The sequence below is a fragment of the Arvicanthis niloticus genome, chromosome 18 (genome assembly GCF_011762505.2).
Source record: "Arvicanthis niloticus isolate mArvNil1 chromosome 18, mArvNil1.pat.X, whole genome shotgun sequence".
In the NCBI taxonomy this organism is placed as follows: domain Eukaryota; kingdom Metazoa; phylum Chordata; class Mammalia; order Rodentia; family Muridae; genus Arvicanthis; species Arvicanthis niloticus.
In genome coordinates this window covers 23,079,825-23,102,681 of record NC_047675.1, presented here as the reverse complement: position 1 = coordinate 23,102,681, position 22,857 = coordinate 23,079,825, and the positions used below count along the sequence as shown (strand labels likewise).

Genomic DNA, 22,857 nt, shown 5'->3' with positions numbered 1-22,857 from the left:
AACGCTCTTTCCAGGAGGAAGGAACAGTGTTTAGTTTGGCCAAGGGACCAAGTCTAAAAATAACTGGATAAACAGGTTGGCAGAAAGCCAAGTTGGCTCAGAATTATTGTTGGGTTGAGACGCTTTTCTGGTCCGAGGGTGATACTGGCTTAAAAACTACAATTCCCAGAGTGTCCTGCGGCCTGCGCTGGCTGGACGGTCATGTGATTCAAGCTCACGTGTTTCTAGAGTCGGCTCCGGATCGACGCCTACAAGATTTGTGAAAGGAGGTACGGGAGGTGCTAGGTGGGGTTGTAGGGTTGCTGGGTCCTCGGAGTCCCGTATCACTACTGAGACCAGATCCCTTCACGGCTCCACAGCCGTCTTTCCCTGTTGCTCTCTCCTGCACCGATCCAGCCACGCCTTAGCCTAGGCGGCTCTCCACTCAGTCCTAGGCCAGGATCGAGTTAGCTCCGGAGTTACAGACGCAACCCACCGATTTTACGACAGGCTTGGAGCAGACCCCAACCCACCCTGGTGGTCAGGTGCTCGCTGTCCCACCTCCTAATGCAATCCAGACTTCGTGTTTCAGTGCCGGTCCCAGGCTGGACTGGCAAGCGTGCGAGATCTGTTCCATCTCCGACCTAATAATGTGCATCGTGCTTATAGCTCTGGCCCCGCCAACTGCTCACTGTGACCTTAATGTAATCCCTTTTCTTCATGGGCCTTTTTCCTATCTGATCTGGCACTTCACTCCTTACCATAGGTTATTCAGAACTACTCAGTGTAATCTCCCACTCCCCAACCCTGGTAGCCAGCCGCAAAAGGCCAAAGTCTTCTCTCTATTGACTGCAGATTTTAAGTAAAGCCTTGTGAAGAACTTGAGGCCAAAAAGGGAGGTGAGGAGACTCTGATCCCATACCTTTAGGCAGAGGAAACAGCCCTCTTCTAGGTAAGTTGGGACCCGCGGGGCTGAATAATTGGGGTCGGGGTAAAAGGTCTTAGACCAGTGAGAGTGGTCCAGGGGTCGGAGTTACTCAACCTGAGCTTTTGTGTGGTTGCAGGAGAGGCTGGGCAAGGGTGCCAAAGGGAAACCTACTTCCTAGATAGACTTGGGGTCATGTGACCTTAATGTCTGTTTCTGGGGTGTGAGCACGTGGAATGGATGGCCTTAGACCTCTCTGGAGCTGTGCCTGGATCAGAGGAGTCCCCAGACTGCCTTCACTACTCACCACTGAGATTTTGCTGAGTTGTTGGCTGGGAAAGGAGATAGTGTCGTAAGAGGATGAAGTCTGTGGCTAGATTGGTGTTTCTGATTCTGGCCCCAGGAGAGGGTCACAGCACTGGGACTGTGTCCCTTAGTTGCTGGATGGCAGATGTCCCAGAGCACCTGCACTTTTCTCTTCCTTCCTGGGTTGATGTCCCAGCTTTGTTCATCATCAGAAGGCACATCTGGGAAGCATCCTCAGAGGCCTCCTCCTTTGCAGTGGGCTGACCTTGTCAAGATGGATGGCTTGGGATGGAAAAAAACAGTGTTTGTGGCTGAATCCTTGCCTTTGTGGGGAGGAAATGGGATTTAAAAAATAAAAGATTTACTTATGTATTTTATGAATGTGAGTACACTGTTGCTGTCTTCAGACACACCAGAAGAGGGCCATCTATCGGATCCCATTACAGATGGTTGTGAGCCACCATGCAGTTGCTAGGAATTGAACTCAGGACCTCTGGAAGAGCAGTCAGTGCTCTTAACCACTGAACCATCTCTCCAGCCCGGGAATTTTTTTTTTTTTTTTTTTAACTACAGAGAATGAGAATGTGAATGAATGAACATGCCATGGTTCTTATATGGAGGTCAGAGAACAACCTGCCCATTCTTTCTCTCCCTGTATGGGAGAGAAAGGGATCAAACTCAAGTCATCAATCTTGATTACAAGCACTTTTACCCATTCAGCCATCTTACCAGCCCCAAAGTGGAGGTTGTTAGGGACTGTCTCCCAAGCCTCATTTATGGTAAGCACAGGCTGTACCATGCCCAACCTGGTAATGTTTACTAATGTCAGCATACTCTTCACGAGAACTTATACCTTGGAAAGGCTTAGAGGGGGGCTAAAGTGACTCACCCAAGGTCGTGCAGGTAGGAAGTGGACAGGTTAGCTTTTGGCCCCACGTCTAAGAGGAGAGCATAGATCCTCCCAACTCAGGTGTGTGTGTGTTTAGTTTGTTTTTTGAGACAGGATTATACTGTATAGCCCAGGACTAGCTATGTAGTCCAAGCTGACCTTGAGCTTACAACAATCCTGCCTCAGCCTTCCAAGTACTGAGATTACAGCCATGAGCCTTCTTAGGGCTGCTCTTGGTGTGGGTTTAAGTGTGGCTCTTTAAGAAACATTATTCCTAGCCAGGCAGTGGTGGTGCACGCCTTTAATCCCATCACTTAGGAGGCAGAGGCAGGCGAATTTCTGAGTTCGATGCCAGCCTGGTCTACAGAGTGAGTTCCAGGACAGCGAGAAACCCTGTCTCAAAAAACCAACCAGAAAGAAAGAAAGAAAAGAAAGAAAAGAGAAGAAAGAAAGAGAGAGAGAAAGAAAGAGAGAAAGAAAGAAAAGAAATATTATCCCTCTTAGAGGTTCAGACTCTGCACTGCACTGCACTGCGAGACCACTGAGGGTCAGTTTTTAGAGCGAAGCTCCTAAAAACTTTTCAAGACTTAGAGAAGAGTGAGCCTCCTGGTTTTCAAGGTTAAAGGAAAACTTGAAGTTAGGTTGTGTGTTCCCTGAGTGTGAGAAGAGTCGTCTGAGAACCCGCTCTCTGAGTGCAGCCAACCCAGGAAGGAGACAGGCAAACAGATGAATGTTCTAGGCCATATAAAATGTTCTCGGAATGCTAGTATTTGGTCTCTGTTCATTCATACATTCATTCAGTGTGTGTGTGTGTCAGTCAGTGTGTGTATCTGTATGCGGGTCAGAGGAAACTTGTGGGAGTTGTTTCTTTCCTTCCACTATGTGGGTCCCAGGAGTCAAATCTGGTCATCCAGCTTGGTGCCAGGCACCTTTACCTGCTAAGCCATCTCAGCCAGCCTGGTTTTGAATCTAAGCCACTGGTGGCTTCTGCATGGCCAAGGATGGTATGCACAATGCCTGGGCATCTGTATCTTTGGTTATAGCGGCAGTCCTGTCCACTCAGTTGCGGCTCATAGTAACAAATGCTTGGGAAAGCAAGCCTAGGACCAGCACAGGGCTAGCACCCAAACAAATGACAGGAGGAAATGGGACTGAGTTGTGCCAAGCCCTCTAATGCCTCCAAAAAGGACTCAGTGAGTGGCCGAGGGAATGGGGACAAGCTGGGACTTGGGGCTAGGAATATTCCAAACACACAGTTAAGAATTCATTTCCTGGGTTAGAGAGATAGCTCAGGGATTTAGAGCACTAACTACTCTTCCAGAGGTCCTGAGTTCAATTCCCACCAACCACTTGGTGGCTCACAACCATCTGTAATAGAATCCAATGTCCTCTTCTGGTGTGCCTGAAGACAGCGACAGTGTACTCTCATATGTGTATGTGTGTGTGTGTGTGTGTGTGTGTGTGTGTGTGTGTGTGTGTGTATTCATTTCCTGGTCCAGCATGATAGTTCAGTGGGTAGAAGTGTATGCTGTAAAGCTGCATGGCCTAAGGCAATCCCCTAGACTCACATCATGAACGAAGAGAACTGATTCCCCAAAGTTATCTTCTGACTTGCACACAAGCGCACGCACAGACATAAAACAAACACCTGTAATTTTAAAAGTTGTTTTTCTGCCAGGCTTGATGGTACACGCCTTTAATCTCAGAATTCAGGCAAAGGCAGAAGGGTCACTGTGAGTTCAAGGATAGCCAGGACTGCATAGAGAGACCCTGTCTTTAAAAAAAAAAAGAAAAAAAAAATTAGAGATTAAAACAAATTTTCCCGAGGACTGATGTGACAGGAGTTGCCACGTGGGAAAAAGAGAGTTAACCTGAGTTTTGAAAGGCTTTGAAAGCCCCACGGTTTGACGTCTGGGTTGCAGGGAAGCATGCTGGGCTAAAACTAATTGAAACATCCAGAGGTCTTGGTTGCAGCTCCGCTGGGGACTGTATGTTGTACAGACAGCCTGGGAAGCCTGGTGGATTTAGGTTCAGACTGTGCTGGGGCTTGCTCAGGGACCATCCTGGCTCCGTGCTTTGATTTCACTGAACCTGCTGATCACAAGACTGCCAGAAGATCAGACGATCTAAGACATGTCTGTGACACATCTGTCCCCTGTGGCCTCTCCAGGTGCCGGGAGTTTAGTACCCCTCTCTTCTGTGTCCTTTATTCTCCTTGCGGTGCTGGGCGTCTTTAGACAAGTGCCCTATTTCTGAGTCATATCCCCAGCATCTCAAACTCTTTTATGTTTGGGTCTGGCCTATAAAGTGTAACAAGTTGGATGTGCGGCTGACGGTGTCTATGTCTGCCGCCCACGCTGTGTTGAAGTCTGCACAAAGCAGCCCTGCATCTTAGCCATGTGGCGTTCCTGCCATGCACTTGACGAGGGCCTGGTACTTCTATCCTAGCCTTGTGTTCTTGGGAACGTTGAGTCACTGTTTCAGGATACACATAATATCTGCCTTTGTCTTACCTAGGTTGACAAGAGTTCCCCGAGATTAGAGGCCCCGAAGGGGCAGGCATCCTCCCAGCTACCCCAGGAATGTGGTCGTGAGGCAGAGCCCACAGCTTTTCGGAAGAAAAGTAGTCCTGGGCCATGGCCCAGGTCAGCATCAACAGTGACTACAGCGAGTGGGCCTCCAGCACTGATGCTGGGGAGCGGGCCCGTTTGCTACAAAGCCCCTGTGTGGACGTGATCCCCAAGATGGAGGGGGAGGCGTCTCCTGGAGATCCAGACAGTGGCACCACTTCGACGCTTGGAGCGGTGTTCATCGTGGTCAATGCCTGCCTCGGTGCAGGTCTGCTCAACTTCCCAGCAGCCTTCAGCACTGCTGGGGGCGTGGCATCGGGCATCGCCCTGCAGATGGTGAGTGCACTTGCATCAGAGGTAGGCGGTATGACTCGCAGGGCCTCTTTGATTTGCAGGGGAGGCTTTGAATCGGAAATGAGCCATAGGGGACATATGCTCTCAAACTTCTCTCCCTTATAAGTGAAAGACATTACCAATCTACTCCAGAACTTTTCTGTGTAGCCAAAGATGACCCTTAACTTTAGATCTGCCTGCTTCCACATCCTGGATGCTGGGATTGCAGATAGGTGCCACTACACTTGGTTTTACACAGTACTGAGGGTCAAGCCCAGGCCTTCATGCATGCTAGACAAGCACTCTACTGACTGAGCTACATCCCCAGCCCCTGCATATTTAAGTTTTAGGTGTTATATTGATTTTTGTGGTGATGTTTAAATAACCACGTTTTAGAATTATTAAAATGTTTACTAATGAAATTAAAAGGATGTTTGTATTGGCTTCAAAATACAATAAAAAGATAATAAGCCAGTCAGTGGTGGCGCACGCCTTTAATCCCAGCACTTGGGAGGCAGAGGCAGGCAGATTTCTGAGTTCGAGGCCAGCCTGGTCTACAGAGTGAGTTCCAGGACAGCCAGGGCTACACAGAGAAACCCTGTCTCAAAAAAAAAAAAGATAAAATGAGGGGGGAAAAAAATCTCAGAACTCAAGAGGTTGAGGCAAAGACAGCATATACCATGTACCACATATTATCTAGCCTGGACTACCAAATGAGACTTTATCTCAATAGAAAACAACAACAACAACAACAACAAAAAAAAAAAAAAAAAAAAAAAAAAAAAAAAAAAAAAAAACAGAAAAAGAAAAGAAAGCAAAGAAAATCATAAATTGTTTTTGAAACTGAGATTGAAGCTATTTGGGGTTCACCCTATTTGTTTGCATTTTTTTAAAGATTTATTTATTTTATGTATGAGCACACTGTAGCTGTCTTCAGATACACAGCAGAGGGCATTGGATCCCATTACAGATGGTTGTGAGCCGTCGTATGGGTGCTGGGAATTGAACTAAGGACCTCTGGCAGAGCAGTCAGTGCCCTTAATCACTGAGCCATCTCTCCAGCCCCTTGTTTGCATGTTTAAAAATTTTAACGAAACTCATTTTTGTTTTTAATTATTTTATGTGTGAATGTTTTGCTTGCAAGCGTAATCCACATGCATGCAGTGCCAGTGGAGGCCAGAAGAGGGTGTCAGATCCCCTGCACAACTGGAATTAGAGATGTTTGTTGAGCCCCAGTGTGGATGCTGGGAATTGACCCCAGGTCTTCCGAAAGATCAGCCTGTGCTCTTAACCATCGAGCCATTTCTCTAGCATCTGAAATTCATTTTTAAAGTAAATTTCAACTTGGCAACATCTAGTAATCTGTTAAAATTGTCCTGGGAGATAAGACCCAATTACGAGCCTGCTTTGGACATTGGTGTAAGAAATGCCAGCAAGGAGCTCGCCATGCCTTTCCCACACCCTCTCCTCTGTTCTGCCTGCAGGGCATGCTGGTTTTCATCATCAGCGGGCTGGTCATTCTGGCCTACTGCTCTCAAGCCAGCAATGAGAGGACCTACCAGGAGGTGGTGTGGGCCGTGTGTGGCAAGCTGACTGGTGTGCTGTGTGAGGTAGCCATTGCAGTCTATACCTTCGGAACCTGCATCGCCTTCCTCATCATTATTGGGGACCAGCAGGACAAGAGTGAGCCGCTCCCCAACCCCCAGTGCCCACCTCCTCTTTTTTCCTTTGGCCTGAAGGTCTGGGGGCGTAGAGGAGAAGAGACTTACAAATTAGATCTGCCCTCTTTGCAAGTCCTGCTTGTTAGAGAGAAGTCTTAGGACATGTTGACGCGGGAGGGCCACACCTTGGTCGACCTGGCTTGACGTTCCCTCCTTCCCTGTGCAGTTATAGCTGTGATGTCGAAGGAGCCTGGTGGGACCAGCAGCAGCCCCTGGTACACAGACCGCAAGTTTACCATCAGCCTCACTGCCTTCCTCTTCATCCTGCCCCTGTCCATCCCCAAGGAGATCGGCTTCCAGAAATATGCCAGGTTTGGAGGTCCCAACCCAGCCTGGGCCAGACAGAGGCTCTGATCAAAGGCAACTGGAGAGCCATTTCTGGTGGGGAGCCCCTCTCCTCCATGGCATGTTGCTTGGGGAGCCAGAATAGGCAAGCCAGGGCAGACCAGAGCTGTCAGGAACCTAGGCCCAGACTTTCCTTTTCCATTTCTATCAAGGAGGATAGTGGCCCTTTTGCACCATCAAAAGGTTGTGACTAAATGTTCTTGTCAAAGAAGGCATTGGGGATGGCTGGCAGTGTCACTGCAGATGCTGGCCTGGGCGTTGGTTTTTCTGGAAGCTGAGAGCTGGTGATCTTGATATTGTGAGCTTGTGAGGTCTTCCCTGGAGCTCAGAGAAAGGCAGGAGAGTGGCTTCTTAAACCCATATCTGAAAATCTCTGGGGGTTGATGTTTTTACCCTTGACCGTCTGCAGGGTTTCCTTAATGCTAGAACCCCAGTATCTGCACTTTCCCCCTTTGCACTAGAATCTCTTGAGTTCTCTGAGGCCAGGCCCACTGGATGGGCAGCTGTGAGCCCTTGCCACAACCTGGCTGCTCAGGCTGAGCTTGTAGCTGTGCTTTGGAACCCAGTTCCTGGATGTGGTCTCTTGAGTCAGCACGTGTGCCCGACAAGCTCCTTCCTTGCCGTGGCAGATCTCTCTGAAGCTCATTTCTCCTGAATCACTATTTGGTGTGGTTTGGTGCCTAGAGCAAGGATGGGCACTTCTGGGGATGGAGTTGGACAAGGCGGGGCTGGCGCTAGGGACTAGGAATTCAGTATCTACTTCTTGGCAGCTTCCTGAGCGTCGTGGGCACCTGGTACGTCACCACCATTATAATCATCAAATACATCTGGCCAGATAAAGAGATGTGCCCTGGGGACATCCTGACCAGGTAGGTGAGGGTCCCTGGGAAATACATGGAGTAGAAGCTGCTAAAAGTCTGGCATCCAAACATCACACGTGCGCCCTTTCTATGGCTCACTAGCTTATTCATATACAGTCGTAGGAAGGAGATGAGAGGGCCCCTTCTGGTTTGGGGGGAAGGGGTATTGTTACATAAATGGAAGAATGACAGTCTAGGGGAGGAGGAAGCTCTACCACCAACATCCAGCAGATGCCATGGTGCTATGCAAAGTCCCACCTTGGGGAGGCTACCAGGGAAACTTTGCTCGTTTTCTCAATTACTCTTTCTGGATTTATCAGACTGGGTATCATGTAGCCTGGGCTAGGCTTAAACTCACTTTGTAGCCTGGCCTTGAGCTCCTGATCCTCCTCCTGCCTCCACCTCCCAAGTGTAGACACACGTCACCATGCCTAGCTTTCCCATCTGTCTGTCTGTCTGTCTACCTATATACCTACCTACCTACCTACCTATTTATATGTTTTAAAGAATCAACTGAGAAAAGCAAAGTCCCAGTTCAGGAGCCAGGCAGTCTGGACTCTGGTCCTAGGATGGCCTCTCAGAGCCTGTCTTCTGAGTTTTAAGATAGACTTGTCTGTGTGTGTTCAGTGTGTAGAGTGCTGGTTGTTGGGGAGATTGGGAGTGAGTGAAGACCGAGGGCAGTGGGGACGGTTGGTGGCTCCATGGGATTTATGGGTTCGCACTGTGTTTGCCCTCAGACCAGCGTCCTGGATGGCTGTGTTCAACGCCATGCCCACCATCTGCTTTGGATTTCAGGTGCCAGCACCAGGGTCCCTGTTGTCTCATTAGCTCAGACACACACATAGGATGGTGGGGACCATATCCTGGGGAAATGGATGAATCAAGGACCCCCGGCTTTCCCCTTATCCCTGGGACCTTTGCCCCCAAGCTTCCTCCCACATTGAGACCTGGGGATGAGGCCATTTCCCCACTGTGACCGTACCCTTCACCTGGACAGTGTCATGTGAGCAGTGTCCCCGTCTTCAACAGCATGCGGCAGCCTGAAGTAAAGACCTGGGGCGGAGTGGTGACAGCCGCCATGGTGATAGCTCTGGCTGTCTACATGGGCACAGGTGAGTGCTCCCCTCCAGAGGCCAGGCTGGGATGCTCCTACTCCCTCTCCATTGTCCCAGGTTTCTGGTCCAGCTTTCCTAGGGAAGCTCTGCACTCTTAACTCCATAGGCTCTTCTATAGGCATTGACTTGAATTGAGCTGCCTAAGGCGGTTGCCTCTCATCAGGGTGAGCGTGTTGCATCTGCTCAGTGGTCCTAAACCGATGTTGAGGGATTATCAGAAGGTGTTCCCATTATGGGGTTGCTACTGGGGCACATGGAGCTGGCCCAGCCCTGGTGGGATGACAGTCTTGGAGAAACTGTTATGTGTAAGTAATAGTGAAAAAAAAAAAAAAGGAGTCCCAGGCAGGGACAGATGTCATGACATGGAAAGGAAACTGGGAAGTAGGGAACGGGCATAAATGGGGGTGGCAGTCCCAGAAGGCTCCTCTCTGAGTATGTGGTACCTGGAGAGGCCCGTGAAAGAAAAGACAGACTATGAAGAGCTGGGTGGGGAGGAGCATTCTGGAGAGAAACTGTGAATGCAGAGCTTCTGGGCAGCTGTGGGAGGGAGGTCTGTGTAGCTGGAGTATAAGAAATGGGTGCTTGCTGGGCGGTGGTGGCGCATGCCTTTAATCCCAGCACTTGGGAGGCAGAGGCAGGCAGATTTCAGAGTTCGAGGTCAGCCTGGTCTACTGAGTGAGTTCCAGGACAGCCAGGACTACACAGAGAAACCCTGTCTCAAAAAAACCAAAAAAAAAAAAAGAAGAAGCGGGTGCTTATGAGGCTGGGCAGCCGAGGGGAAGAGGGTAGATGCTGCCAGGAGCCTGGGGGGGATGCATTTCTTCCGTGGGAAATGACCAGGCGAAGACATTTCTGGCTGTTGGATGGGTTTGGACAAGAGGTCAGATATGAACTGAGAGTTACCACCCTCCTGTGGTAGGAGACAAGGACAGGAGCTATGCTGGGCTAATAATATTTGAACCTCTGAAGCAACAGCCAGAAGCACAAGAGGCAAAGTCCCTTTTGTCATGTTCTGGCTGGGGTGATGGGCAATTTAGAGAGAGGTGAATGGGGATTAGAACAGGGTAGTAAGCAAGTGTCAGGTGTGGGAGTGACTGTGCATGGGAAAATCCACATTCCCTGAGGAGGGGACATCTGAACTGAGACCCGAACAACGAGGCAGCAGCAGGGCTGTTTGAGCGGATGGAATGATTAGTATAAAAGTTAGGAGACACGTGCAGAAAAGAGTGGGGGCCGGTGGACATCTGAGAAGGCAGACTTCCTTACTGAGGCCCAGGCCTCACCTCCCAAGCTGCTACAGAATTCTTTTTTTTTTTTTTTTTTTTTTTTTTTTTTAATTATCACGTTCTTTTTTTCTTTCCTTCTTTTTAAAGATTTATTTATTTTATTGTGAGTACACTGTAGCTGTCTTCAGACACACCAGAAAAGGGCATCAGATCCCCTTACAGATGGTCGTGAGCCACCATGTGGTTGCTGGGAATTGAACTCAGGACCTCTGGAAGAGCAGTCAGTGCTCTTAACCACTAAGCCATCTCTCCAGCCCTCTACAGCATTTTTTCTGAATGATGTTGCTCCTAGCAGGAGTAGACTACGGTCCACCCCTTACCCTCCCACGATTGCCCTCACCCTGCCCCTGGTCTTTACCCACAGGCATCTGTGGCTTCCTGACTTTCGGAGCTGCTGTGGATCCCGACGTGCTCCGGTCCTACCCCTCAGAGGACGTGGCTGTGGCCGTGGCCCGAGCCTTCATCATCCTGAGTGTGCTCACCTCCTATCCCATCTTGCACTTCTGTGGGCGGTGAGCCCCTCCCCCACCCTGTCCAGAGCCCCAGGGAGCCAGCATAATACATGGCCTTATATGAAACCTATTTTGTGGCAAGGAAAACTGAAGCCCACAGAAAAGAGTATGTCCAGGGTCACCTCTCCCATACTCGTGCCAGGTCTGTTGGCTCCAGAACGTTCTGTAAGGGTGGATCCCAAGTCCAGATCCTTTCCTGGGCTTTTATATGAACCCACCCAGCCTTTTGAATACTTCAAACTATTCCTTTTATAAAGGGAATAATGCTATCCATATTCACACGAAGAGGCCAATTCTTTCATAAACTTACCTGTAGCCCATAGCCACTAAGGACGGTGCTGGTCACAGATGAGGACCCAGGCTCAGGGACCACACTCTGCCCATTCAGGATTGCATCCCCATAATGCAAAGCACCCTGAGCCCCTCCTCATGTGAGCAGGGCTGTGGTGGAAGGCCTGTGGCTACGCTACAAGGGGATGCCAGTGGAGGAGGACGTGGACCGGGAGCGCCGGCGCCGGGTCCTGCAGACGCTGGTGTGGTTCCTACTGACCCTACTACTGGCCCTCTTTATCCCTGACATTGGCAAAGTCATCTCAGTCATCGGAGGCCTGGCAGCCTGCTTCATCTTCATCTTCCCAGGTACACACCCCAGGCACCCTCCACCACACAGCAGGACCTCCCCAGCCTCAGCCAGGGACTGAAAACCTGTGGGTAAGATAGGCAGCAGTCCCTGTTGCTCACTGACACAGCTCAGCTACCTGCTGCCATCTCAGCGTTGACGCCTAGAAGCAAGATGTGATCTCTGTTTTACTGATGAGACCTAAGGCCAGAGCAGCGGTCCTCAACCCAGGAGATGAGTGACCCTTTCACAGGGGTTGCCTATCAGATATCCTGCATCAGATCAGATATTTACATTGTGACTCATAACAATAGCAATATTACAGCTATGAAGGAACAACAAAGATGATTTTACAATCGGGGGACACCACAATACAAGCAACTGTATTAAAGGGTTGCAGCATTAGGAAGGTTGAGAACCACTGAGCTGGAGAGTTCAGACCAGCGGCCAAGAAGCTCAACTATCGACAACCCATTGGAAGCCCTATGGGCCCAGGTCCCGGGTTCTCTATTTGAACCCTTCATTCAAGTGTGTGCACTCTTGACTCTCGGGATCTGACTAGCTTATTCCAGTCCAGAGAGAAGGGAGCCTGGTGGTGGCACCTTGAAGCTGGAGTCATGAGACCCAAGCTGACATAGGTCAGCTGCAGATCCCCAGAAACCCCTCCTGTCTGCAGGACTATGAGTTCTACTGGATCTGGTTTGTTTCTGTCCAGGGGCCTCCACAAAGCTCATCCCACTAGGCATGGAGCGAAGGAGCCAAGCCTGCTCTGGAGTGGGCAAGATGGTGTGAGCTACTACTGAGTCCCTATTCAGTGTGTCCCTTTGGTTCTGAGTCCTGAATATAGCCCAAGGGATACTTGTTAGCTGCTGGCCTATCATGGGAGAACAGAGGGCAGGTGTCCAGCTGGGTGTGGATTGAGGCAGAGGACCTGGATTTCTGGCTCACCAGTAAAGCAGGCCTTTCTCCATCCACCACTGCTTCTTGGCTGGGGAAGCTGGGCTGTGGGAGGGAATCCCTGCCTCCTCCAAACTCAGAATTATGTCTGCCTTTCTTTCTAGGGCTGTGCCTCATTCAAGCCAAACTATCAGAAATGGAAGAGGTCAAACCTGCCAGGTAAAAAGCAGGGCTAGCCCAGCAGCCTTTCAGGGAGGTGACGAGGGCCCTTTAATAGAGACCTGAACACTTGAAATTTCGGGGATTTCTGGGAACTGACACACACTGTTGCCGCCACACTTAGAGGCTAAGGTGAGGTTGCTAGGGGTTTGGAGTCCCTGATGCTGAGCCAGTAACTTTTTACAAGAAACAGCTTAAAAGGAGAAAAGCTTTCAACTTGTGGTGGTCTGAAGGCACAGCTGGCCGCAGTGGCAGGAGAGTGAGGAGTCTGGACATGTGTACTAGGTTAGGAAGCAAAGTAGTTAGTGACAGTGACTCTCAGCCTACCTTCTCCATCATTTCTTCTTAGTCAGTCTGGGACCTCAGACCATCGAATTGTCCTGGCCCTGTTTAGGGTGGGGTTCCCCTCCTCTATCAAACCTTTCTGTATATACCCTAGGCAATTCCAAATCCAATCAAATTGACAATGGCAATGAGCCATCACATTACATTGTGAAAACCAAGCCAGCCAGAACTACATAGCAAGACACACACGCACACATGCACACACACACAGTCTTAAAAAAAGACGGAGGGAACTGGAGGAACAGCTCAATGCTTACAGATGTTTGCTGTTCAAACCTAGAAACCCAGGTTCAACTCCCAGCATCCATGTAACAAACCAGGCATCTTGCAAACATGTGTTAACTTCAGCTCCAAGAGATCTTGTATATTCTTCTGGCCTCCACACATGCACCTATGCAGTGCACATAACACTCACACATACACACACAAAAGTTTTTGGTACTTGGAAGTACAACTTAGTAGCAAACCCTGTGCTTGTCATGTATGAAGGGGTTCAATACCCTAGTATTGCTCCCCCAAATTTTAGGGCTTTAATGTACATTTTTTGCAATGGATAACCTGAATTACTTATACAATTCATGTACTAGTGAAAAGTTTTAGAAGAAAAAGTGGGAGTACCATTCCCCTAATTAGGCATCTCCCTAATCTCGGTACTTGAAAGACTGAGACCAGAGTATTTGTAGAGTATAAAGCCAGCCTGGGCTGCATGAGTTCAAGCTAGCCTAGGCTATATAGTGAAACCTTTTCTCAACTAGGAAAGGCAGGGTGAGTCTCTTCTCTCACAGCCCACTCTCCACTTACCATTCTCCTAAGACAGCTCTGTTTTCCCTATGGGCTATAACCTAAACTGTGTGTGTGTGTGTGTGTGTGTGTGTGTGTGTGTGTGTGTGTGTGTGTGTGTGTATCTTGACTACACAGAGCTATGCAGTGTCCACGGACATAGGTTTGTGTGTGATTTTGTTGTTTGAGGTAGGAAGGTTGCCAGGAGTTTAAAGCCAGCCTGGACTTCAGAGTGAGACCTTGGCTTAAACACATAACACCACTATAAGTCATCTGACAAGGGAAAACATTGCTTCTATATATGTATGTTTCCCTGAGTAATAGTTGGGAGTTGGGGGAAGGAAGATGTCACACTTTAAGGAAATGATTCCAGGGCTGGGACTATAGTTCAATGGGCTGGTGCTTGCCTATAATATACAAGGCCCTGGGTTCAATCCCTACCATAACAAAAAGAGGGGAGAGTGATGGGGGAGAGGAGAGAGGGAAAAGGGAGGGAGGGAAGAAAGAAAGGGACAGAAAATAAATATATTCCATGACAATACTTGTATTTTAGTACTTGGGAGACTGAGACAGGAAGGTAGTGAGTTCCAGGCCAGCTAAGATTATACAGTAGACCATACCTAAAAACACAAAATGCAAAAAGTATTCATTATAAAATCTAAAAACAGACATATCTTAAGAAAATAAGAGTTACCCTTCATCTCAGTGCCAGTGGTAACTTTCTGGCAGTTTTGTTACACATAGTTGCAGATGCCTGCCTTCTATTTCATTTCTTTTTTCTTTTTATTATTTTAATTCATTCCCTCTCCCCTCTCCCTCTCCCCTCCCCCTTTTCCCTCCCTCCTCCCCTCTCCCTCCTCCTCCTTTCCCCCCATCCCCTGAAAGGGCACTGTGTAGCCTTAGCCACCAAGCCATCTCTCCAGCCCCTGCCCTCTGTTTCTTTTTGAGGGAAACATCTCATTTTCTGTCGCCTGCTTTTTCCTGAGCATCTTCCCACTGGGAGACTTGCATTCTCCTTGTGGCGGTCCGTCTTCAGCGTCAGCCCTTCTAGGTCTTGGTCTCTTTAACAGTGAACTAGGGTCACACACCTTTGTGTAGGAAAGTCTTTCTGAAGCCTGAAGCGCCTTGCCTACAGAAGTGAGGTGACTGATTATATTGGCTGTTATAAATATGAGTCTGAAGAAATAATAATAAAAAAAAAAAGACTGAAATATTCTCTTGTCCTCTGCCTTACAGCTGGTGGGCACTGGTCAGTTATGGAGTCCTTCTGGTCACCCTGGGAGCCTTCATCTTCGGCCAGACCACAGCCAATGCCATCTTTGTGGACCTCTTGGCCTGAACACTGCTTCCCCCAAAAACATGTGACCAGAGGCATCTCTCAGAGCTGTGGAGCTGCCCAAGTCCCACGTCCTGTCCCAGCTAGTGAGATGACACATGGACACCTTTTCCCGTGGACAGTCAGGAGACAATCAGCCACAAATCTGTGGACAGCTCCCGCCCAGCTGCCTTGCTTCCCAATGGAGGTCTCACATCACAGGAGCTTCCCCTTTGTCCGGCTCTCAACTTCAAGGCTTTGAGACTTGAGAATGGAGAGGGTCAGTGGGTCTCGGAAGAGAGAGTCTATTCTGACTTCCCTCTGGAAAAAAAAAACAAAAACATATATGCATAGGGCTGGCATCCTCCGTGGAACATGTCAGTACTGTGCTCAGTACCTCGGGGTTTAGTGCCTGCCCATGTCTCTCAGAAGCCAGTGATAGCTTCTCCTGGGACCTGGCAGCTTCCAAAGGAGATGCTGACGTCATATAAATGTCCATTCCTCTCTTGGTCCCCTATGAGTCTCTGGTAGCTTCCCAAGTCCTGACTACCCTGACTTTGTCCAAACCTAATGGTCCATGTTGTGTATGCTTCTGCTGTGTTCCCAGACATCACCAAGTCTAATGTTTACAAAAGGTGCCAGCCTGGCTCCAGAGCTCGGGGCTGCCATGTCATGGTGCTGTGAGCACTCCTCCGTTAGTGTTTTGCGTGGGCAGAGAGTCTATTGTCTTTTTGAGATTCTAGATAGGTCTGTCTTTTCAGAGGCTGGGGTAGGGCCTTTCAGATTATCCTGCCAGGCTGGGCTGCCCAAGGTCCAGGTGACGTCCCAGCTCCATTGCTTCACTCCTCTTCACACACTTCAAGCCTGTCCCCTCTCTTCCCCTGCTAAACCTAGCCCTAGAACCCAGAAAGAAGTTAGACTGAGGACCCTGGATATTTTCCTTGTTGTCTCCATCTTCCCCCATTCCCACACTCCCATCCCTCTCCCTCAACCCTACCTCTTTCTTCATACGTGGGTTTTGTTATTTGGCCGGGGGAGAGGGGGAGGATGTCACCAAACCCTGTCACACTAGTTTGCCTGGCTCTACAGATCTGTCAAGCTTGGCCTTTGTGCCTAGGAATCCTGCTGAGTCATATCCACCCCAGGTGAGGTCAGCCTAGACACTTCTCTATCTTGACTGCCCTAGCCTCGAACCCACCTCTGCTCATTTTTCTAAGTCCCAGGTACAGAACTGGTCTTTCTAAGTCTATTCTAAAACACCTATCCTAGGAGCAAAAGGGACCCTTACCAACAGACCCCACCCCCCACCCCAACTCAGGCAGGAGGCTGTTGAGGCAGGAGGCTCAGTGTCCAGACTTGCTGGATTGTTCTTTTCCCATCCATCCCTGGTACTTCTGCTCCTGCTACACTGTTTAACCCTACAAGCCTCCAAGTGCAGCCTTTCACAGTGGCCAGTCATAAAGTTGGGCATAGCACAGAGACAGGCTAGCTGGGACCCTTGGCTAGAACCCAGCTTCAGCTTGACCTCAGGATCCCCTTGCTCTCCCTCCTTTGCCCTCTGTATCCATTTTCTTGCTGGTTCTTTTCTAAAGCACACTTGGAGACGTGAAGTAGTTAATAAAAGGACTTACACTGCTAAACTGTGTCTCCTTTATCTTGTGCTTGGGACGGAGTCTAGGCTATAAATGTGTAGATGACGCTAGACTATCCACAACCAGGAATGACACCTGTGGGCACATTCACACAGCAAGAGTCTTCAGGAGACTCTGGACACCCCTTTTCTGCTCCTTCCCTTGAATCTTTACGCACTGACTGGAGAGGGTCTCTTCTGGGTGATAATTCTGCCCTAACTCGAGCTCTCCATCTGTCCCCTGCATCTTTCCATTCTCAGCCAGTTTCTCTGATGCTGATTCATTACCATAATCTTGGAGTGACCATCAAGCTCCTTGGTGTCCACTGGGTCTATAAGAAGCAGAACAGGCCCTGCTTGACTGGATACAGGCACTGCATTCAACATGCAGAAAAAAACAACAGGCAGACTAGCTTTGTCCCAGGGTAGCTGGACAGACAGACAGATACTAAGCAGTCACACAAGCCTAGTTTAAAGTTGTTTCCATTCCAAGAATGGAAAATGGAGTCGCTGTGTCATTGGATCAAAATGGCCAAGATCATGAACTTAGAGACAGTCTATCTTGGCTCAGTTTTGGAGGACTTGGTCCATGGCCGCTGGCCTTGCTGCTTTGGATCTGGGATGGCAAAATAGGTCATGGCTGGCACGTGTGGCTAAGAATAAAAAGACAGGAAGATTGTGGTACCTATGTAAGCCTAGCACTCAGGTGCCTAGGGCAGGGAGATTTCCGGTCATGGTACATAGAGTGACTCTGCCTGACAAACAGAAAAAGTCCAGAGTCCTGATAAGCCTCTCAAAGGACCTGTGACCAACTTCCTTCCACTTCATGTCTTAAAGGTTCTATCTTTAGCGCCACAGGATGGAGCAGAAAATTTTAACCAAAGGGTCTTTGAGGGTGGGGTTACATTCTGACTTCAAATTACAGCAGAAGCCGTGTAGGATCGGCCTGAGGAGTCCAGAAGGGCTTCCTTGAGGAGGCAGTCTGGCCCCTGGCCCTTGAGGAGAAATTAGCTAACTAGAGAGAGGTGGGGAGAACTTTGCAAACAGTGAGCACTGTATTCATGGAGGTCCTGAAGTAAAAGAACTACAGCTTAAAGAACTAAGAGATGGCCGGGCAGTGGTGGCGCACGCCTTTAATCCCAGCACTTGGGAGGCAGAGGCAGGCGGATTTCTGAGTTCGAGGCCAGCCTGGTCTACAGACTGAGTTCCAGGACAGCCAGAACTACACAGAGAAACCCTGTCTCAAAAAAAAAAAAAAAAAAAAAAAAAACTAAGAGATGGGCTGTGAGACATGGGTCAGAGGTTAAGAGCACTGGCTGTTCTTCCAGAGGTCCTGAGTTCGATCCCCAGAAACCACACGGTGGCTCATAACCTGGTAACCCTCTGTGGCCTGTAGGCACAGCACACATGCAGACAGAACTCTGTATATATAACAAATAAATAAGAACTAAGAAGTGGTCAGTGTAGGTGAGCCTTGCCTGGGTGGGAGAGCAGCCAAGGTGAAGCTGGAACACTGGATGTCTGTGTGGCTCTCCTTTAGGATTAGTCTAGGTGCCATGCTTCGTCTTCTCCCTGAGCTGCTCCAAAAACACTCAGATGAGGGAGGAAACTCAAACTCAGTCTCCAAAGAGGAAGTGGGGTGGAACAGCTTTGGGCCTTCACTCTCTCTTGCCTGGGGATGGGAGGGGGGCATGTTTTAAATAATGAGTTTTCTCCCCATGAACAGAGAAAGGTAATGCTCTTGCCTGCTAATCCAACTCGCCCACCCATGGCTCCTCATCCTAGAATTGGCTCCGTCTTAATCAGTGTCTTCCCATGAGACCAGAAGATCCTGGGCAGCAGGGCAGTGTCTTCCCATGGGTCAGGCATCGGCCTGGTGCCTCACATTTTGCTAAAGCTTTATTGCATCAACTACATTTGTGTGCTCAGCTCTGAAGGAGCCAAGGCTCAGCAAGAGAGGTTAAATAGTTAGCTGGGGTTACACAGGGCACGTCAGTGGAGCCAGACAGCATCCGTATCGTGTATAAGTCAACAAGGAACCAGAGTGCACGCTCAGCCAGCTCGATGACCTCTGACCCTACAGAGCAAGCCAGGAAACTCATAGCCCCGTTTCAGGCAAGCACATCAGACCTCAGAACCCTCTCATCTTCTCCCAGCCAATCCACAGCAAGGGGTTGGCTCCTGCTGGCTAGGGCCCTGGGCAAAGCCTTCCACTCCCCAGGTTTGTTTATCTAAAAGGAGTCAACTGACCTCATTTGCATAACTTGCTGGACAAAGGTGAATCATCAGGACAATGCTTGAGGGTTGGAGATGTCCTGCAACCACTGAGCCTTTGCAAGGGTACTGATGGGAGTGGGAGGGACTGTAAATAGGACGGGGGTGGGACTGACAAGAAACGGGACTGGGGTGGGGGATGGGATGGGGGGGATGGGACAGATGGAGACAAAAGACTAAAGGAAACGGAAAAGGTAGACCACGCTTCTTTCTGTTTTGTCACAGGAAGATGCGCACTGAGTATTCATCTCCATGGCCTGTTGGACTTGCACTCAAATATGCAAACAAGTCATAAGTAAAAAGCCACCTGGGCACTCTTGGCTTTTTCCGATTCAGCAGGTCTGAAGTGGGGGGCCGAACACTCCCATGAGGCAATGCTTCTGCTCTTGATAACGCTGAACAACAGAAGGCCTGGCGGGTTGATCAGTCTTGGCCCTCAGATAGACCAGACATGGGTTGATTCCCAAAGATGCCTCTTTCCCTGCAACACAGAGAATTGATTCACTTCTCTGAGCCTCCTTTTGCTGAGCTATGGTGAGGGTTGAGGAGGGTGTGCCACCTTATAGGTAAAGACATTTGAAATATGAGACACTAACTAATGTAGAATGCCTAGCAGATACTGCGTTTCTCCACATGGAAGTGGACAACTGCAGTTTCTCTTTCAGCTGATAGAGGGCGCCCTTGCGTAATTTCTGCTTATGGAGTGTTCTCAGGAAGACTCCAGGTCTCTGAGTCAGTAGAGTCCCTGGTGATTTATACGTTGTGTGGTATATCTGAGTGACACCCTTATACCAGGGCAGGGCCACCTCGAAGCCACAGATCCAGTCTGATGTGGAAATCAGACGAATAATACAATTCCTGAGACTAATTGTGGAGATGTAATGCAGTTTCTCAATTTCTTCTCGGGAGGACACAGGCACTCACTGACTGGCTGAGACAAGTCTGCCAGCCACTACCCCTGCCCTGGCCTCAGAGCAAGACTGACTTTGTATGTCCCAACCGCCTCTGTGATTGGGTGGGAGCCGGGCTCCAGCTGAGAACTGGCTTTTGTGGGTCAGTTTTGAACTTTTGAGGCAGTCTTACGCTGCAGCCCAGGCTGACCCTGACATGAAGGTCCTACTATGCCAGTCTCAAATCTAGACTGTTGGGATTGCAGTGGGACTGCACCACGCCTGGCTGAGAGTACATTTTGTGTCACTTTCCTCATTGCCTTGTCTGGCTCTGTCCACACCCCCATTAAGTCAGGTTCACAAGAACCCCCATCTCAGACCCTTCCTCTAGGGAGTCCACCCAGGCCCTAAATTCCTTCATTCTTTTGTTTTTCCTTTTTAAAATTGTATTCTTCTTTCATGTATTACATCCTAACTGCAGTTCCCCTCACTCCCCTCCCCCCAGCCTTCCCCTTCGCCTTTCCCTGGCTCCTGAGGTTTGCAGGGGTGTTATGAAGTAAGGAGGCAAATCAGGATGGGTATATGGAATTCTACCCCGAACCATTAGGGGTAGAATCTCTCTCCTTTCTTTTGTTGCTCCGAAAGGCAAGCAAGCCAGGTTTATAAACCCATACATGAGATAAGAGATTGGGAAGACAAATAACTCTAACCATCCGAAACCATAAGCTCTCAAATACTTCCTTTTGTAAGTTGTCTTGGCCATGGTGTCTTTTTACAGAAGTGGAAAAGTAACTAAGGCTGGGCAGTGGTGGCACACGCCTTTAATCCCAGCACTTGGGAGGCAGAGGCAGGTGGATTTCTGAGTTCGAGGCCAGCCTGGTCTACAGAGTTCCAGGACAGCCAAGACTACACAGAGGAAACCCTGTCTCGAAAAAAAAAAAAAAAAAAAAAAAAAAAAAAAAAAAAAAGTAACTAAGACACGCATAGAAAGAAGTGTTCATGTAGCATAGGTGACCCATTCTGACACTGGTGGTTAGAATGACACTGTTGACAAAGACAAACAAGACATCCTCAGCTCAGAGATGAATTTATTTCCAGGTCAAAGGTCGAATTTGGGTTTGGTCAGATGGCTCAGAAGCAGCAGTTTTCCACCTGTGGGTCTTGACCACAGCAAATGTATTTCTGATAGTCCTGGGACCTGAGCTGCCCAGGAGTAAATGACAGCTATGACGCAGCAGTGAAAATAAAGTCACGGCCGGGGGTTCCCCAGACCATGGGAAATGTGTGTCTTCTGATGGTCTCGACCCACAGGTAAGAACTGCTGGCTCAGTGGGTGAATTTACCATACAAACCTGGTGATCTGAGTTCAATCCCTGGAACCTGTGCAAAGGCAGAGGAAGAAAATGACTCCACAAAGTTATCCTCCAGTGTGCACATGGACACACACACACACACACACACAGAGAGAGAGAGAGAGAGAGAGAGAGAGAGAGAGAGAGAGAGAGAGAGAGAGAGGAGAGAGAGAGAGATTTAAAAAGTCAAACTGTGAGGTGTGAGGTCAGAGACCAAGTCTCCTATGTGTTAGGAGCCTTTGCTAATGTCACAGAGACTTAGGTATTTCCCATCTTCTCATTTGTTCCTAGAGAGGCGCTTCTTAAATAGATATTTTTTATACGGGAACTTCATTCTTTCTGGAAGACTGTGAGAAGCTTCGGGTGGAGGAAGACTGGACATAGACAAGTGGTCTCTTTTTTTTTTTCCCTTCAAGATGGGGGTCTCATGAAATCCCAACACATGTACAGATTGTATAAAGAAGGCTTCAGTCAGGCTAGCCACTGCTATCTCCTCAGAAGTGGTACAAAGGTTTGCTTCTTGTTTGGTTAGCTTTCCTTTTTTTCTTTTGTTGGGATTTAGACCCAGGAAAAGCGCCTGAGGTGCATATTTAACATACCAAGGTCCACCTGGCTTCCAGATCCTCCCAGAAAACCTCAGTTCCTTCCTGCTATGCGAATGGATGGCAGACCCCACCCTCTGCCCTGAACTTTCCAGCCAAGGGGCTGGGCTTCCCCTCCCCCACAAGCTCATCCCTATATAATCCAGATATTTTGGTTCCCCCCCCCCACTCCCTCTGCATTTTCTCTCCCCCAGTATGGAGAGAGAAATTTCTCTCCCTCTTTCTCTTCCCCCTCTTCTCTGTCTCCCTCCCCATGTCGACGTCTCTGGCCTTGGTCCTCTTGCTTCTCAATCCACCTGCCTTTATACACTTTAATCTGCCTTGAATTGTCTCATGTCACCCGTGGGGAATAATCTATGACCTTTACCGTTTCTTCTCATCCATGGTGAAAACATTTCCTGAGACCCTGGCTCAGCCCAACCTTCTCAAAATGAAAGACAACTGAAGATCACTTACCAAGATCGCCAGAGTTAGTGACAGCCAGGCCTCCAGGCCTCCAGGCCTCCAGGCCTGCAGTTCAATCTTCTGACAGCTCACTACTGATATCTGAATGCCTGTCTCCTCATATGTCCCTGATGATTGTCCCAGGGGCATAGGGGAAAGAGGGAGCCCTGGGACACCCCTGCCCCCCAAATAGTAGAAGTTTGGCAGGGAACAATTGTTCAGAAAAAGCACAAAGTAGAAGTTGTCTCTCCTTGGCAGCCCTTCATAAAGTCCACCCCTCCTCCATTTCCCAGTCTTCCTCAGCTTGAACTGTGTGCCTGGGGAAAAAGAGTCAAGACCGAGGACTGGAGGGGCGGGGCGGTGGGTGGTAGGACTCATGGGGAGGTTGGCTCACAGCCTTTGCAGCTGGAGCAGGGTTCATCAAAGGGACTCTGCATTCTCTGAGGATCACACAAATAATGAATTCTTATCACTCAGCTCAGCCACTCAGCAGGGGAAAAGGCACTTCACTCTGACTCCTGCCAACCCTGAGAGCGCTGTCAGCTCAACTAGGGAATGAGATTCCTTCGAAAGAAGGGAAGGGCGGGGCTGGAGAGATGGACCAACTTGCTGTTGGTCGGTCATGCAGGGTTTGGTTCCTAGCACCTAC

General features: G+C 49.1%; 1 protein-coding gene across 3 annotated transcripts; it reads left to right on the top strand.

The window, feature by feature from the left end:
- Positions 1-193: 193 nt before the first annotated feature.
- Positions 194-16,656, top strand: Slc38a7 (solute carrier family 38 member 7). Of its 3 annotated transcripts, none has more exons than XM_034522702.2 (12): positions 194-269; positions 835-931; positions 4,617-5,005; positions 6,487-6,685; positions 6,890-7,034; positions 7,839-7,937; positions 8,666-8,723; positions 8,926-9,040; positions 10,694-10,841; positions 11,281-11,480; positions 12,522-12,576; positions 14,938-16,656. In XM_034522702.2, the coding sequence occupies exons 3-12, from the start codon at positions 4,736-4,738 to the stop codon at positions 15,038-15,040; spliced, it is 1,392 nt and encodes a 463-aa protein (XP_034378593.1). In that variant the 5' UTR covers positions 194-269; positions 835-931; positions 4,617-4,735; the 3' UTR covers positions 15,041-16,656. The 3 variants fall into 3 exon arrangements, with proteins under 3 accessions (XP_034378593.1, XP_076771813.1, XP_076771814.1); XM_076915698.1 differs by having other exon boundaries at positions 6,890-6,938; positions 14,938-15,191; XM_076915699.1 differs by lacking the exons at positions 194-269; positions 835-931; positions 4,617-5,005; positions 6,487-6,685; positions 6,890-7,034 and adding an exon at positions 7,082-7,104 and having other exon boundaries at positions 14,938-15,191.
- The last annotated feature ends 6,201 nt before the right edge of the window (positions 16,657-22,857 follow it).

Bases quoted from the DNA above. Each gene is read 5' to 3' on its own strand.
- Slc38a7 (XM_034522702.2), top strand. From the start codon at position 4,736: ATGGCCCAGGTCAGCATCAACAGTGACTACAGCGAGTGGGCCTCCAGC. The intron at 7,938-8,665 runs GTAGGTGAGGGT...GTTTGCCCTCAG, and splicing joins CCTGGGGACATCCTGACCAG to ACCAGCGTCCTGGATGGCTG. The intron at 10,842-11,280 runs GTGAGCCCCTCC...TCATGTGAGCAG, and splicing joins ATCTTGCACTTCTGTGGGCG to GGCTGTGGTGGAAGGCCTGT.